Source organism: Gadus macrocephalus, chromosome 13, assembly GCF_031168955.1.
Source record: "Gadus macrocephalus chromosome 13, ASM3116895v1".
NCBI lineage: Eukaryota > Metazoa > Chordata > Actinopteri > Gadiformes > Gadidae > Gadus > Gadus macrocephalus.
In genome coordinates, this window is record NC_082394.1 from 11,746,183 (window position 1) to 11,763,890 (window position 17,708).

Here is a 17,708-nt window from a genome sequence, read left to right on the forward strand (position 1 = left end):
AGAAAGAAACAATTCAGTCAACAAGAAGTTAAAACGAAAAAGCCATACAGGTTAAATTCACCGCCCATCATAATCAGCATTGTTGAAGCGGCGGCATCTGTAGGGCTTCATGTGCTGAACATCACCCTTTCCAGGATATAATTGTAACAAACACACTGTTATTTCTACTAGCTATCGCATCATAAAACCCGTCCTTAAAATCAACCTAAATGATCCTAGTAATCCAACATAAATAACCAACTAAATAAAAGTTAGATTCACTGCTGAACTTCGTAATTGTTGGTGTAGAAGATACCTTCACATGGCGAAGTCGAGCTCACAAACCAGCAGGCAATTGGTCCTCTACCAAGATAAAAAATATATATAATTACGCTGTGCATATACAAATAAATGTCAGTACATGCATCATAAAAGGACCTCTAATACAATAGACAGTTGACAATTCAAAAGAGGTAGCTATTTAAATCAATTTACCCCTGGAGATACCTTCACAGGTGGTGAAGTCGAGCTAACAAACTAGCAGGCAATCGGTCGTCTACCAAGATAAATATATATATAATTACGCTGTGTATTTACAAATAAATATCAGTATATGCATCATAAAGGTCCTCTGATACAATATAGACAGTTGACGATTCAAAAGAGGTAGCTATTTAATCAATTTACCTCAGAAGTTACTCGGCGGCCAGCAATGGAAATGAATGGTCTCCTACGCCGTAAAATGGTTGTTTGGAACTATCCGATGATCCAAGGCTCCATACCCCGGAAGTAGGCGCGACAACGGAGTCCAATGGAAGTGTTGCCACTCGGTTATATCTACCACTCTGGTTTACTGGTCTTGCGTGTTCCAACGGTAACGGGCTTTTTTGAAATGTTAAAACTAATACAACTAACGTTACCTATTCAATAAAATGCATTACTGAACATACACATTACCTTATACGTCGAATTCATACACGTTACAATGATGAACGACGACCTATCGTCGAAGCAGACTTTTGGCATTTGTCGGATATGTTAACGTGATATTTGCCAATTTATTCGTATTGAAAATAGCTAGAAAGGACTGACTTACCTCGGAAATGTTGGTAAGAAGTGAAGTGAAGTAATCAAATGAAAGGTGTGAAGATTTTCGTAATTTTGTAATGTCACTCTTCAAATCAAAGTACTGAAGTGAAGTGAAGTTTTTCGTAATGTCACGCTTGAACATTTCAAATTTTGGTAGCGATACGAGCGCTGATTGGCCAGGGTTCGTATGTCCACGAGGTCATTCTTCGTAGTAACAGCGATATACGATCGCTGATTGGCCAATTTTTGGTAGATGATACGAGCGCTGATTGGCCAATTTTTGGTAGATGATACGAGCGCTGATTGGCCAATTCTTCGTAGATGATAGGAGCGGTGATTGGCCAATTCTTGGTAGATTCGATATCGACTCAAAGGCGAGGCAACATACAGCGGACCAGTGGCGCAATGGATAACGCGTCTGACTACGGATCAGAAGATTCCAGGTTCGACTCCTGGCTGGTTCGATCCTTTTCCTTCTCAGTCTCATCCATTCTATTTATTTTTTCACTTGTGTTTCACTCAGTGTATTATTATTATTGCTTGGACAGCATTTATAAGGAACCTGATCACTTAGACACTATGTTTTACAGTGATATTAACGTCTCTATAATCACTGTTAACATGGCCTCTTAATGCTTTAATAAAACGGGCACTAATCACACCGGCATGGTTTAGTTTCATTGGTGAACACAGCGACGACCGGCAACGATATATATTTGATGCAACATTATTATTCATTTTCATAAGGATCTGGATATTTACTGACAATATGAATGTACAGTAGTCATATTATGATCATAACGAATTAGGGACGACCGGGATTCGTTACGACGAGATCAGGATGTATATTACGTTATTTATGGCACTTTACGTCGACTAACTTTATTTATCATTCTTTATTACAATACGATATATATTTGATACAACATTATTATTAGTTTGCATAAGGATCTGGACATGTTTCTGACAATATGAATGTACAGTAGTCATATTATGGTCATAACGAATTAGGATCTACCGGGATTCGATACGATGAAAATAAGCTTTTTTTTTTGTATATCTTGGTGCTTTACCTCGACAAACACGCAGCTTCCTGCAGCTCTGGTCAGCTGTACGTCGCCACGTTCTCACCATTTAAAAACTTGGTCCCACCCCCGCTTGTATGACATCCTATCCTACCAATCAGAGTGTAGCTCCTCCTACTTACTTTCACGTTATTTTCACAAATTATTATATTATTGCGGCGATCACGGCCGTGTTCTCCTCTCCAAGTGTCGCAACGGATCCTGGGAGGGTCGGCGGCACCGCCACCGATGTATTGGTGGTTGTGCCCGATATATTTGTGTTTCATGTGAGTGCGCGGGGTGTGCTTACACAAAGGCAACTCATGGTCGTGTAGAGTATGGGCCACGAGGGTTGCAAACGCAACTTCTTGGTCATTCCCGTGCTGCTCACGACATTATTATTACACCATTTCTTCAATAAATATTAGTCATCACAAAAATTACTGGGTTTTTAAGGAGGGGGGGGGGGGTTAAGGTGGGCTCAGCCCTTTTCAGGGATCGATGCTGTTATTGATGAATTAAAGATCTCTTGGTAAATATAAGCATTTAAAAAAGATATATTTATTTATCATATATTTTATATATAATATATGATCAATATATATGCATACACACGCACACTCAAATATATATTACAGTATGTTGCAATGTTTAGAATGATTTAACCAGCAAATAAGTCTCATGTCAAAGATTGGTGAAAATATATAACCACGGTTATGTACTGCTTACATACATCTACTGATGCCTCTGGACACATCACCAGTGATGTGCCTGGAATCACCCAACGTTTGTGGTCTTCAACATAATACGCAGTAAATAGTCCCCTTGAACTGACTGTGGCCAGTCTCTGCAGTCCGGGGCACCAGACACTTCCTGCAGTTGTTTGCCTTCCCGGTCCTGTTACAAGCCGTCTTTGGAGAGGGGCATGTGGAGACTCTACTGAGGGAAAGCAAACGTAAAGGGGGTCTGGGTGTTAGGGTAAGGTATGACAGGGTTGACAGGGAGGAAAGGGGCTCTAGGGTGGGATTGAGCTTACCATTAGAGACCCGCCATACCTCAGAGCATTTTCAAGGACCCGACTGAAAGTCTGCCCCCTGAACTGGCCCACCTGCAGCTTATGCAGACCCAGAACACACACCTCATCCTCTGTGTCCAGGCCTTGCGCCGCTGCAGCTCCGACACCTCATCTGGTGGAAGAGGACGCGACCATGGCTGGGCCCGGCTCTTCAACCGCCTAGCTTCGTGAGAGTCATTTATATTGACCCTCCAGTCAGCCTTCTTTCTAAGATTTGGCTCCATATCTGTTAGATAAATACAATGTTAAAGCCATCATAAAATAATAACAAAATAGCAAGAAAGGGAAGGCAAACAGAATATTTATCTAAGCACCTATGCTATATATTTGTATACATAGTAGTGCAGTAGGATTCTTTCACATGTATACATCTTCAACTTGTACATATTGTTTGTAGTTTTTACTATATCAATGCATGTATGGGTAGGTGTATGTAGATGCTTAGCGTTGTGACTGTTGTGATAAATGGCTAAATGTTAAATTGCCACTGTAATTTCCCTTTGGGGATGAATAACGTAATCGATCTATCAGATCACTGGCGTAATGAAACATCATAGAGACTATGATGACAAGATGAGGCTTAGGAACACCCGCCTACATCAACTGTGCAGGTAGGCTTCTTCAGGATAAATTAGAGAATAGGAATATACAATATACGACAATCGCCACCCAGCACACACACACACACACACACACACACACACACACACACACACACACACACACACACACACACACACACACACACACACACACACACACACACACACACACACACATTCCAATAGCTTGCTTGATGCTATTATATGGTCATAAAGGCCATGGTATAAACATCTGCCAAAAGTGGAGCTGATTTAGATAAAAATAGCCCTCAGCTTCAATCGACGTCTAAGCTACATTCTCAGGTAACGTCGTGTTAAGATAGCTAGGGGCTAATTTAACATTCAATTCTATCTTATTTCTATGTGATTTTTCCTCAATGGTAATGCTAGCACAAACGGTTTGCTAAAAAAGAAATTAAAAAAAAGCAAAAACTTTCACACAGATTTCGAGTCAACCGATTCGAATGGGGGAGGGGAGCCGTCGGTAACGTTGAACTTAGCCTGCAGGTCAAACAGCGTCTATGTATGTCTATTTCTGCACTAAGCTAACGTGACATTCACTAAAGTTAAAAAATGTAAACAAACTTACCAAAGACGTTATTCAAATTCTCCACAGAATCGACATTTCTTAAAGGCCCACTATGCAACTTCGGGAATTTCTTCGCTGTTTTCTTAGTTTTGGCACGCACATTTCTCTACACAGCGCCCCCTACAGCTTCGTAGTAGATATTTCACAACACTGTCGTAACAACTCGTTGACGACCCTTCCCCATGCACTTCTACGCGGGCCATGTGCATTTGTTTTCAAAGAAGCTGGCGAATGCGTGGAGCCATGTCCGAAGTAGATGTTCATAAAGTGTAGGCAAGGTTATACATTTTTAAAAGGGTGTATTTGTATTGCAATAAACATAAATCCATAATTTTTTATAGTTGACGGGGAGAATTTATATCCTAGATTATAATTGTTTTATCTTAGGTTGAACAGAACAATCAGTGTAAGAGGTTTGGTCAACATAATAATCTCAATAAACAAGAACCTGGATTCGGGGATTCAGTCTGTATCTGGGGGACGAGACAGACGAACAGCAAAACACCCATGGAAACAAAGGTGTTTATATGGTTGCAACCAAGCAAGCTAGAAACATACAGGGCTCACAACAAAACGGTCGATAAAACAATTTTTACAGGGCTCACAACAAAATGGTTGAGCAAACACATTTGTACAGAGACTATCAACATCAAGAATACCACGAAGACAAAGGCCACCCAAGGGTACTTTCAATTTCAAAAGCAACACGGCCGGGTCGGCGTCTGATTTGCAGTCTTCTTTTTCTTTCAGTTCACGCTATTCCTGAAAAGCTTGCCCAACGTTTACTCGTGTCTGGCCTCTCTGCCGGTCAGTCTCCCTTTTCTCTTCTTCTGTTCCTCCGACATTGGGTTTGTCTGTCTCTTTTTAGTCGGCTGATCTATGATGAATATAACAATCCCTTAGTGACTTGTGTTTATATCGAGCCGGTGTTGTGTCGAGATCTGTTTCCCCGTCGAGATGTGTTTCCCCTAGTCCCCGCCCCCGTCCGAAATTACCCGAAAAGGCCATCTGTTCCATAGGAAAGGAGGCTCACACATCTTTCAAATTCATACTGCTGACTTATTTCCCCACAAGAGATAAGTGCTGTGATTTTCAGGCTGATATCATTCAATTTGACCATTTAGAACAGGGGGAACGCATCCTGACAGCTTGGAATATTACTGTCAGATACTGTTCCCCCTCTGTTCCATAGGAAAGGAGGCTCACACATCTTTCAAATTCATACTGCTGACTTATTTCCCCACAACAGATAAGTGCTGTGATTTTCAGGCTGATATCATTCAATTTGACCATTTAGAACAGGGGGAACGCATCCTGACAGTCATTATCTGGGACTAGGGGAAACACATCTCGACACAACACCGGTTCCGTGTTTGGGGGTCTGTGCCGTAAAGCAATTCGTTACTTCGCGAGACCCGAGACTCCCGCGAGAGTGGGCGGCGGGTCGCCGGCAGAAACATATTCCTTTTCTCCGCCAAGATGCGCAAGGGTGAGTCGAAACAACGAACAATCGAACAAAAATGTATAATAGAACCATCGCAATGACTCGTAGCCTGTTATATTAAGGTAAATCAAGCCAAAAAAGTTGCATAGTTCCCCTTTCACTCGTGTCTGATCTCTTTTCTGGTCCATTCTTCTTTTGTTCCACCGACGGTCGCCTCTTGGGTCCCTTATCAGTCGATTGATCCATGATGAATGCAACAATTGCCTCGCAACTGGCTGTTTATATCTAGCCGGTGCCATGTTTGGGTGTGTGTCTGTGCCGTAAAGCATTTTCGAAACTACAATCTGACTACATTTCCGAGGATACTTCCGCTGCGTCACATCCGGATTGTGTCGGTCCGAACATAGACATCTTATAGATATAATATAAGATATAAGATGTCATCATATAAGATGTCTATGTGTCCGAACAGAGCAAGTTGCATATGCGCTTTTTCACTGGAGAGGCGACATGGGTAAATGACCCACCCACCAATCGACCCAGAAATGGATGCAGAACCATCAGCATAACTCTCAACCTGCATACTTAATGTAATTTTGGCTAAAAAAGTTGCATAGTGGGCCTTTAAGAAATAGCCGTTGAGGTAAAAAGCTAAGCCTCTGAAGAATAAGTCCCGCCTCCGAGGCTCTGCCATCGGTCAGATGTCTATGGGAAATAACATGGATTTATTTTAATAATCGTACATAACAAACTCTGTAGGTGGCGAAGAAGTAAAAGCTGCTCACGTTTTGAAATACATACTTTTGCCATCTAGATTCCACTTGGGTTTTGGATTGTCGGTGTCGTTACAGTAGTAAACAATTCTAAATGCAACTTCGAGCTCCGCAGCTTTCAACCTGCGCTGCGAGCTCGAAGTTGCATTGACCAATAATTGGTTCCCCTGATGGCCAATGACGAGGCCAGTTTGTGTTCACGAATGGACCCGAGTGACAGCCTGCAACAGCCAATCCTTGAATGCACTGCTTGTTCAAGAGTCCTATCAAGTATGAGTCAATCATAAAAAACAGTTGTCATGGGCTACGTCCCGCCCTCACCCCTCACCACTGCAGCGGGACGTTTAATTAAGTCGGTTCCACAATATTAGAGGCCATCTGTTCACCTGGATGTGGACATAAGAGGCAGACATACATTTATAAAGTGTCTGCAAAAATGCAAAATTATAAAAAAAAAATATAATATTTTTATAATTTGCACATTATAAAAAATGCACAAAAATGAAATTACGACATGGGTGGCCAATGGGGTGTCCGCGATTCAGTCTAGGGGGGCCCCGGCTTCCCCTGGCCACCCCCTAAATCCGCTGCTTCCACATGCAGACGATGCTGCTGATGCTGGTTCCTCAGGGCCAGGCTGGTCTGGTTCCTCAGCCCCACAAGATACTCTGCCAGGCGGCCCACCCTGTCCAGGACCGGGATGTTGTTTAAATCCACTGCCTGAAAGAGTTTGCAGGTAGGGCAGGCACCACTGGTGGAGGGCTGGGCAGGCCGTGTTGGTTGTGGTGGTGGAGAAGGAGGAGGTGGAACAGAGGCCAAAGAACCACTGCTGGAGGATTGGGCAAGGGTTGGTGGAGGAGGTAACTTGGTAAGTAGCATGCCAGGCACCACTGGTGGAGGACAGAGCAGGGGGTGCAGTGGAGATGACAGCAGTCATGTTGTCCATGGCCAAGTCCTCGAGCAGCTGCACGGTCTGTGTCCTCAGATTAGGTGTCCTGCAGTCTGTTCCCAGTCAGCATACAGGTAGTAGACACCTACTCTCCTGGGAATTAAAACAATAATGGAATTAGTATGGCAGTATATGAACATGTGACGTGTGTCTGGGTTCCCTACCATACAGGCCATCTGCATTCTCCATGGGAGCAGAAAAAGTACATTGCCAGCATTTATTTTGATGATTACGAGTTGCTTTAAGATAACCATTAGCATACAGAGATTTCCTTGAAATCTTTTCAGTGTGTGAAGTTACTATTAATAAAACGTCCTTCTATTCAGTTTTTTTGCTAGGTAGGCTATATCAATGTAGGCTACTCTCTGAATAATCTAGAATATACAACCGATTAGCAATACATTGAGCTGTGTGATGGAGAAGCAGTTTGATGTAATGGTTTATGTTAGAGAAGATACTATTGCACCATTTAATGTATTTTAAAAAAAATGAAGACATTGTCCATTTTTTGCTTAAGACGCCAACTGACATGCATGTGATATATCTATTTCTATCGATCTATCTATCCATACTTATATATAATAATATATTGTAAAAAATATGTATATATATTTTATTGAAATTTAACAAGAAAGATTAGGGTTGAAAAACTCGACTGGGGCAGCTAGGGGCCGACTTGGACGCAAAATGTCGAAAACCCTGACTTTCCACGCCACAGGCCCCTTGCCAAGCCACAGTGCCCACCCGGCTCCGGTGCTGCAGCTGGATGCTACTCCTCCAATGAGCTTTTTCCTCCACCTGTAGGTACTGCACACCTCAGTTTTATACACAGAACATGAATCACCGAGCAAACAAATTGGGATATAAATATAGAAAATGTTCATAACGAACGATTGTTTCTGAATATCTACGGTATCTTGAGACTTAATGACACTGTGTTTGTATCACGCGTGCAGTCCGTGTATGCTGTGCTCTGATATTTGTACATATGAAGCCTATGCACGGACCGCATGCACGATGCATCTTTAGCAGATACAGGAAGCGATTAACGCGCCACGGTGACGAGCGCGAGTTGGATTCCGTTTGAGCACATATAGATTTAGTCAGCGGTGTTCATTCCCAGATAGCGTAGTTTGATTTTTTTTATTATTATTATTGAGAAATATGGCGATAATTTATTTCACGGTGGTATTTGAGCATAACTTTGGGGTAAATTCTTAGATGGATCCCGATTTTAGAAAAGAAACATGACTTCTAATACTTTGAAAGCGACTGAAGCCCTTGTTCATGACATTGGTGAACAAGAGTTGGACTTCTCAGATCTGTTTTTATGCGATGGTTTCGCCTCCGATCCTGATCAAGGTTTGTGTTTTTGTGTTTGTTCTTTGGCTTGGTTTTGACTATCATAATTACCTACCTATAACGCATATGCCTAGTAGGAGGTTATAATGTCTTATCGTTTTTTTGTGATATTAATATACAAATGTTATCGAGGTCAATGAAAGACAGGTGTACAAAAAACATTTAATTAAATGATCTCATAATTTAGCCACAATGCTCAATTTTTACTGGTAATACTTATAGCTTACACGTCCTCTACTTAAGTAGGTCTACCGGCATACAAGTACTTTTAGGCGTTTATACTTTCAGTAGCCTACATGCAGTATGCGCACAGTATGCATGCGGTACGTGATCTTCCTCAAAAAATATCCAAACAGCTGCCTCAAATAAGTGCTTCCCCATACCCCACATTTGAAGTCATATCAAAAGAAAACATGGAAGAAAGTTTAATCCATTTAAAGCAAAATGTTGAAAGCTGTACTTATGTATGACGCAACTGTAGGCAAAACATTTTCACTAAAGCTGAACAAACTCTTGAACTTGATCCAGGACATAATTTGCATGATGACACCCATCACCCTGAAATGGCGCTGCACATGTCCGCCGACATCCCCAGCTCAGTCCACTCAGCATCCAGCCATAGCCCCTCCCCACCTACTCTGGCTACAGTCGGTCAGTATAGGGCCAGCCTGGGGTTCCCCTCCTTGGGCCATGCCTCCAGCCCGGGGATCATCCCCGCTCCCAGCCCCAGGATTGAGATAACACCGTCGGCCGACACTCTCAGCTCCAACGTGTCGGATCGGAGCCCCAGCTCCAAGGCCCTGGGACCCTACAGGGACCAGCCCTGTGTCAGCCCGGCCAGCAGCAACTCCTCCAGCGGCTGGCCCCTCGAAGGCTGCTCTCCCTCCGTGTCTCCCAACATCTCTCCGGCCAACTGCAGCGGCGGTGCTGCCGCGCTGTCGGCCCTGGACCTGGGTCGGGGCATCCAGGGCATCGTGGGCACTTTCTCCGCCCACTCCTCCCCGGGGGCTTCCCCTCGCACCAGCATCACAGAAGAAACCTTCCTGGTGCCCCAGCACCACCGGGCCGCCTCCCCGCTGCCCCACCAGCGCTCCCGCTCCGTGTCACCCAAGGGCAAGCGGCGCTACGATCAGGAGCATGGCGGCCACCCCTGCTTGGGCGGTGGCACCCCGGTCAAGCAGCGCTCTCGAAGCCCCAGCCCCATCCCCAGCGGATCCGTCGCCGGCCCGGAACACCACGGAACCTACCTGCCTGCCCACTACCAGGCGGGGTCCTCTGAGCCCCTGCCCCGGGCCGGGGAGTGTTCTTCCAGCCTGCTGGAGGACATGCTGGGCGGCTTCATCTCCCCCGGTCTACCTAAAGCAGCCGCTCCGTCTAACCTGCAGGAGGTTGAGTCTTTCGCGGAGGAGAGCTGTGTGTATGTTCAGGCCCAGAGGCAGGACCGTAGCTATGGAGACGGGCGGTGCTGGATCACAGACCGGGACGGAAGGCGAAGCGGAGCAGGGGCCGAGGTCCAGCCCGCTGAGGCCCTCTATCTGCTCCCACATATCTGGCCGCCCTACATTCCCGCTGGCCACAAAGTCTACAGGTGGGTTCCTTCCGCGCTGGGGTGGTGGATTCTTATCCACTCCATGCTGACCCGGAAGGGTTTTGAGGAAATAAGATTCAAATGGCTTAAAAATAATTGACCGCCAGAGTTGTCTTGTTGAATGTTTTGCCATTTCAGAGAATGGCCGTACTTATTAAGATACAGAGTTAACAAAAGACAAACAAAAAATTATGAAGTATAATCAAAGCACGATTTTATTGCAAAACTGCTATTGCAGTTTCCAAGAAGCTTAAAGTGATGCTTCAGAAACAGCCACCGCAAATAACGAGTGTATTTCCCCAGTGATGGTGCTGTAAATATCTATCTACTCTCAGATAACACACTCTATCTCCTCTCAGATAACACTCTCTATCTCTCTGTCTTTTCCTTCCTTTGGTGACTCATGTTTCCCTTACCCCTTCATGAATCACAGTGGCCTCCCTGTGGCTACAGCGCCGTCTCTGGAGTGGCCCCTGCCCAGTCAGTCTGGTCCCTATGAACTGGTGCTCCACCAGCAGCCCAAGTCGCACCACAGAGCCCACTATGAGACCGAGGGCAGCCGAGGGGCTGTCAAGACCCCCAATGGAGGGCATCCGGTCATACAGGTACGGTGGTTTATTGGTTGTGCAGAATGGGTCTCAAGCCATTGACTACTGCTGCACTGTCTCTACAGAGAAGTATAATAGGTTCATGAAACCATTAACTATAACATTTATATTCCTTGTCTTTCCTACTGGTAGGACAATGATACAAAACTCATAATATTCATCATTAAAACCCAAAGGTTTACCAACTGGAGCAAAGGTTCTCAGTACAGAGAGCTGGCATTTCCCGGATATTATCTCCCACAGGTTTGAGTTGTGAAGACCACAACCATGCAAATGAAGCAAACAGCCTTGTGTCGCCACATGGTAGATGTGAGATAGACAAACGCTGGTATGAGATGGGCTGAATGGCACATCTATTGACAAACATCACCTTTAAAGCGAAACAAAAGGCAATACGCGTTAAAACGGTTCACAGCACAGCCATGTAGGCATGCTTTTATCAATGTCGATTATTATTATTTATATTATTGAAATTATTAATATCATTACAATTATTATTACTATTATTCATATTATTCATATTATTATCATTATCATTGTAAATCTGCTTTATCCTGATGGTATCCAACCTATGAACAATCAACAGAGTTAATCAGTCAAACAGGATAATCCCCTCTGGGATTATTAAAATTCATCTTTATAATGTCAAAAGTGTGAATGAAGTGCGTACTTGTTAATGGAAAGGCTGAAGTCATATAAAGCTCTGAGGAACCAATTTTTTGTACAAATTAATATCTTGATTTATTTTTTTGGTGTTGTTTTGTTCTTGTACAGTTTTGTTCTTCACACACACACACACACACACACACACACACACACACACACACACACACACACACACACACACACACACACACACACACACACACACACACACACACACACACACACACACACATAACATTGGTTCTTGTCTCCCAGCTTGTGGGCTTCCGAGGAGCCGGGCCCCTGGCCCTGCAGGTCTTCATAGGGATGGCCGATGAGCGAGTGCTGAAGCCCCATGCCTTCTACCAGGTGCACCGCATCACTGGGAAGACGGTCACCACCGCCAGCCTGGAGAGGATGGTGAACGGCACCAAGGTCTTGGAGATCGCCCTGGAGCCCAAGAACAACATGACAGCGTTGTGAGTACAATGAGATGACGTTCCACCCTCGTGGGTTATCTATTTACGTCCTCATTTTCCTTGTGGAAGACATGTCTTCACGCTTTTCCTTTAGTTTTTCATTCAAGGAGAATTTCTATTGTACCTTTTAAATGTTTTCATCGCGTGCATAAGAGGAATGGGTAGGAGAAACAGGTAGGAGTTTCGCAGTCGCTGAGCTGACAAATGAGTATGTCAATTCAGAAAACGTAGGGTTCAATTGGAAAGTTACCCTTTATTTAATATATTCATGAAATAGTGAAATTAGAGTAATGACACTCTATATACCCAAATTCTAGTATATTTGTATGACCCTTTTTTGCCGTCTACACTATGGATGTTTTAAAAAGAGACCAAAGAATAAACTAAATCAACCATAACAGAAACAACAACAACGACACACTCTTACACTGTAAGAAGACGAGGGTCCGACGAGCGTGTCCGTCTTGTCCGCCTCCGACAGGATCGACTGCGCTGGGATCCTCAAGCTGCGCAATGCCGACATCGAGCAGAGGAACAGCGAGACGGACATCGGCAGGAAGAACACGCGCGTTCGCCTGGTGTTCCGGGTGCATGTACCTCAGCCCCCCGGCGGCTTCATCTCCCTCCAAGTGGCCTCCCTGCCTATAGAGTGCTGTGCGTGAGAAGCCTCAGGATGTTTACTCCAACAGGAATAGCTATGATAGCTAACTTTATCTGTCTAGCACAGTAGCATTTTTTAAGCACCTTTCGAAAATAGGTTACGAAGTACCTTAGAAGACAAAAGCACAGAATACTGAATGAAATACAGAAATAGGTAAGACTGCAATGCATTGTGTGAATTGTAATATAAACATCACATAGTAAAAGCCATTTTTTAAAGATCGATCTAAAGAAGTTAAAGATCCATCTTTAATGTCCACCATAAATCTGGATGAAGATACACAACAGAGATCTAATTAGTATTTAAATGTATGCATGCTCATTTCCAGTGGTTCATAAAAAGGGAACAAAGCTACAGTTTAACTAGTTGGCATGGCCAATGTGAGATATTTTTCCTACACTAAACAACAATAGACCTATATCTCTTAAAATACATTTCTTGCTTTGCTTTCCGGGTCTGACTGTTAGAACCGCTAGAGTAGCCATCAGTCGATACTTTCATTTGTGACGTACTGTAATCATCTGTGGAGCCTCTTCCAGAACACATACTTGGCCATGTGCTCACGGTGAATATCTGTTGTTGTCTTTGTTATTTTACTTTTTCCTGGCAGCTCAACGTTCGGCCCAGGAGCTGCCGGCAGTGGAGAGGCAGGATCTTGACGAGTGTTCGGTGCTGGGCGGTCAGCAGATGGTTCTGACTGGACAGAATTTCAACTCAGACTCCAAGGTCATCTTCTCAGAGAGGATGCAAGGTGAGAAGGTGCACTAGGAGGAGGAGGAGGGGGAAGAGAGGGTATTAGGAAGAAGAAAAGCAACTGCCTCTTAAATGTCTTGAATCTAGTCAAATTAGTTGTTTATTTTTTAACAAAGATCCATCCATCACATTAAGCAAGAGCTATTATAACGAAATTACACTTGATTTTAAGAGCTTGCCTAGTTATTTTGGATGAAAGGCTGTATTTTACTAGAATCATTGTATTATTAGTTATATATTTACGTTTTAAGTAGAACATAATAGTAATGCTACCTAGTCCCTCAGTGCTGTTGGTGGTTGTAATAATGCATGGTGAAAATAATATGAAGGTTTACAGTCATGCTAGCAATACTATGCTAATGCAGCATTTATTTATCTATCACTGACACTATGTTAAGACTGCACTGGCAGAATTTGCATCCTTGCATGGGGTTAGCATTTGCATATCAGCTTCCGCTGGCATACACACACATACACTGCATTAGAGAACGATGCCATTTACGTCAATACGGAAATTTCACACCTGCCTCTGTGCAGTCCTGTTCTCCCACGCAGAGATGCGTGAGGTGACTTGAGTCTGAAAGTAGTGAAGGTTCAGTCTGTGCATGTGTGTGAGTGCATGTGTGTGAGTGCGTGTGTGTGTGTGTGTGTGTGTGTGTGTGTGTGTGTGTGTGTGTGTGTGTGTGTGTGTGTGTGTGTGTGTGTGTGTGTGTGTGTGTGTGTGTGTGTGTGTGTGTGTGTGTGTGTGTGTGTGTGTGTAGTTGTGCTCTGCTTAGTGTTGGGGTTTTGTGTAACAGGATGTGGTTTGGACTCACCGGTGAAAACACTGAGCTATAAAGAAGCAGAGCATCTCTTTCCTTGTGCTTTTTTGTCAAAGCGTGGGCTGATCGCATCAGGTGAAAAGTGAGGTCTAAAAAAAAGAATTGAAACCAGACAAATTTAAAAAGTGTTCCCCCTTTCTGTCTACCCTAGTAGGGGGACACACTGACCATTTGTATAACTTTATTAAATTTTGGTTGTTTTCCTTTACATTTCTGTCTCATAGCCTATCTACCAGTATGAGTGATGCATGCATTAATTCACATTTATGAATCTCACAGATGGACAGCAGATCTGGGAAGTTGAGGCCAATGTGGACCGTGACAAGACCCAGCCTGTGAGTTTAACTTCCTGGCTTGCTGTCTGTCTTTCCACCTGTCTCAGGTTCTGGATGTTTCTCAGTCCGGCTGTCTGTCTATTTCTCTGCTGTCTGTTGCCTAGTTTCAGAAGTTATCTTGTCTTTGTCCTTAAGTACTTATCTATATATGACAACACATGTTCCTGCATTTCCACATGTAGGCCATGCTGTTCGTTTCGGTTCCTCCATATCGAGACCCGACCATTTCTCAAGTGGCCAAAGTCAACTTTTACGTGGTCAACGGGAAGAAAAGGCGCAGCCAGCCGCAGCATTTCATCTACACGCCCCTTAAAGGTATGCCTACCACTTGAATCCTCTGACCAGCACGGCCTTCGCTCAAAGTGGATACACTGTTGATGTTACCTCGGCAACAAAAATAGTATTATTTACAAAATGATGAGGATGATCAGTATTAATATTATTGTTTTATGTAATAATATATTGTTTTATAATTCTAACGTTATTTCTTCTATTGCAGCCATTAAAACGGAACCGTTCACCAACTACGATATGTACGGCTGTGTAGACCCTCAAGCCTTTGACCCGAACCAAAGGTCACTCCATCGTCACCCCCACCACGACAGCCTATCGAATGCCAGCAACCTCCCGCCGATATTATACCATGTGAACAACCATGTGCCGGCAGCCATACACGAGCCGATGCCCACGTACCACGAGGAAGACGAGCTGCTCTTCTACCCGTCCAAAAACACCCCGAGTCAACTCTACCACGCCTGGAACCAGCACCAGGCTGATCCGATCGGTGGCTGCTACCCAGTGCTGAGGCACAACGCCGAACCACACCAGCGCCTCTGCTCCTCCCTCGGTGTGCCACATCTCTCCATCCATCACCCGTCCAACCCGGCCCACTGCCTCGACAACGGCGTCGCCATCGGCGACAAACTCCAACGCGGGGGAGAAAGCTACCGAGCGGTGACCATGGCGGCACTACCTGAAGGAAGTGATCCGTTCGGGGCCTGCTTGGTGGCCCCCAGGCACCAGGGTTACTCACACACCGTGGGGCTCCTGGGAAAGTCCCCTCCGACGTCGTCGTCGTCGTCGTCGTCTTCGAGTTGTGCTCAGAGACGAGGTGCAGACAAGGTGTTTGTGAGCCGGCCGGAGCTGTGCGGGCACCCCCCGCTGACCCAGAGAGGGGAGGCCGGGACGGGACGCCCCTGGAACGACGTGGCGGGGGAGAGAGGGGTGAAGCAGGAACACCCAGGCCAGGTGTGTCTCGAGGACGGTGAGTAGACGTCATGCAGATCAGACTTTGAAGGGCCACATGCAGAGGGGGGGCACCCTGATAGTGGGATGCATTTGTATCCATCTCCTCCTTCATGTCCGCATGTAGGATTCAATAACTTTGTCTCTACACTTTTTACTATCTCGTGTCTTGTGGTTCACGTGTGTCCATTACCTAGATCTCAACCCACTGGCTAACAACGGAGCTATGCCGAGTGATTATGAAAAAGGAACTCTGTGTTAAAGAATTCATCATCATCAGATTCATCATCTTTTTTTAGCAAGCAAAGGATCCGAGATCTGCACTCAAACAAAGAGGGCTGCATCTCTAGCCAATAAGGCTGACAGAGAGGTAGAAAATAGGAAGTATGTAACCAAATACATGTAGATTCTATGGCAAAGAATTCAGCAATGCAACCTAGCCTCGGCCCAGGTCTACTACATGCTTGATTAGTCTTAAAAGCTGTAGATGCAAATTAACCATTCCGTTAGCCATTAACCATTTTAATTTCAAAATGTGGTTTGCATGCTCAAACTTTAATCCTTAATGGCATCTTAACTATCAACTTTTTCTTTATAGTATACACTGTATATAATAATAATAACTAGGGCCCCCTTGTGGTAATTTGTGGTAACCAATTCCTTCTTATTGAAAAATAGCAAAAATCTGACTGTAAATTGCTGTTGTGGTGTAGAATTTGTGAATATTACAATTACTTAAAGTTATTAACTATTCATTCAGTATACTTAATAACTAATTTCAAAGTTAATTTCCTATTGGGGTTAAATAAAGTACCTCGATGAATGCCTAATAAAAACTCTGTATTGTGTTTTCAGTGCATGACATCATTAAAAGAGACTTAGGAGCCCGCAGCGGAGGAGCCTCTTAGAAAGCAGCTCTGGCTTACACTGAAGAGAACCACCCGCTCGCCCTTAAAGGGCCAGGTGATCATGTCTGGACCCCAAGTGGCACACCCACTAGTTTGCCAGATTGACTTTTGGGAAGGAATCCATCTTTTGAAGGCTCTATGTCTAAGTTTGAAAAATCAGCCTGGGGACCTCCCCCAGGAGGTCCTCCTTTGGTTTATGTAGATATCCTTTTGGTAAGCTTGGTAATGCACATAGGAGGATTCATTGGTATGAATATATAGCAACTCTCTATCGGCAAAGCTGCATTTCTGGACGTTTTTCTTTTTTTTAAAAACAATGTTCACCAATGCCTATTGTTTCGAGTCAATTTCTGCCATCTTGGCAACCTTGCTATAACCTTCTGTTTCTGTATTAATATATCATTGTCGCCTATGTGTTAAGCGTCTTTGGGTCCCTTGAAAGCTATGTAAAGCCAAGAAATATTTTTTATTATAGAGAACCATTCACAGACATTTATAAACTATCTGAGCTGGAATATTTTGTTATTTTTTTTATTTTTATTAAAATGCTTTACATTGGTATTGCTTATATCCATTTGTATTTACCTACACATACCTTCGATGTTGCATGTTGTTGTTTTGGTCATATGTCATGAAATTAGATGCTCGGCATCTGTTCAGTCAAATGAGCATCTGTCCTTCATATTGATATCAATAACTACTATTGTGTCAAATCATGGATGTACAACAATAACGGTTC

General features: G+C 43.9%; 1 protein-coding gene, 1 long non-coding RNA gene and 1 other non-coding gene across 3 annotated transcripts; 2 read left to right on the plus strand and 1 right to left on the minus strand.

The window, feature by feature from the left end:
• Positions 1–1,459: 1,459 nt before the first annotated feature.
• On the plus strand, positions 1,460–1,532 carry trnar-acg (transfer RNA arginine (anticodon ACG)). Its single transcript has one exon. It is a non-coding gene; the product is annotated as a tRNA-Arg (tRNA).
• Positions 1,533–4,906: 3,374 nt separating this feature from the next.
• On the minus strand, positions 4,907–5,379 carry LOC132471044 (uncharacterized). The gene is made up of 2 exons (XR_009528745.1): positions 5,185–5,379; positions 4,907–5,132 (listed from the first exon to the last, which is right to left on the minus strand). It is a non-coding gene; the product is annotated as an uncharacterized LOC132471044 (long non-coding RNA).
• A 3,219-nt stretch (positions 5,380–8,598) lies between these two features.
• LOC132470494 (nuclear factor of activated T-cells, cytoplasmic 2-like) lies at positions 8,599–17,658 on the plus strand. The gene is made up of 10 exons (XM_060069160.1): positions 8,599–8,926; positions 9,455–10,514; positions 10,948–11,119; positions 12,044–12,246; positions 12,728–12,900; positions 13,518–13,658; positions 14,761–14,816; positions 14,999–15,131; positions 15,316–16,080; positions 16,917–17,658. The coding sequence occupies exons 1-10, from the start codon at positions 8,812–8,814 to the stop codon at positions 16,967–16,969; spliced, it is 2,871 nt and encodes a 956-aa protein (XP_059925143.1). The 5' UTR covers positions 8,599–8,811; the 3' UTR covers positions 16,970–17,658.
• The last annotated feature ends 50 nt before the right edge of the window (positions 17,659–17,708 follow it).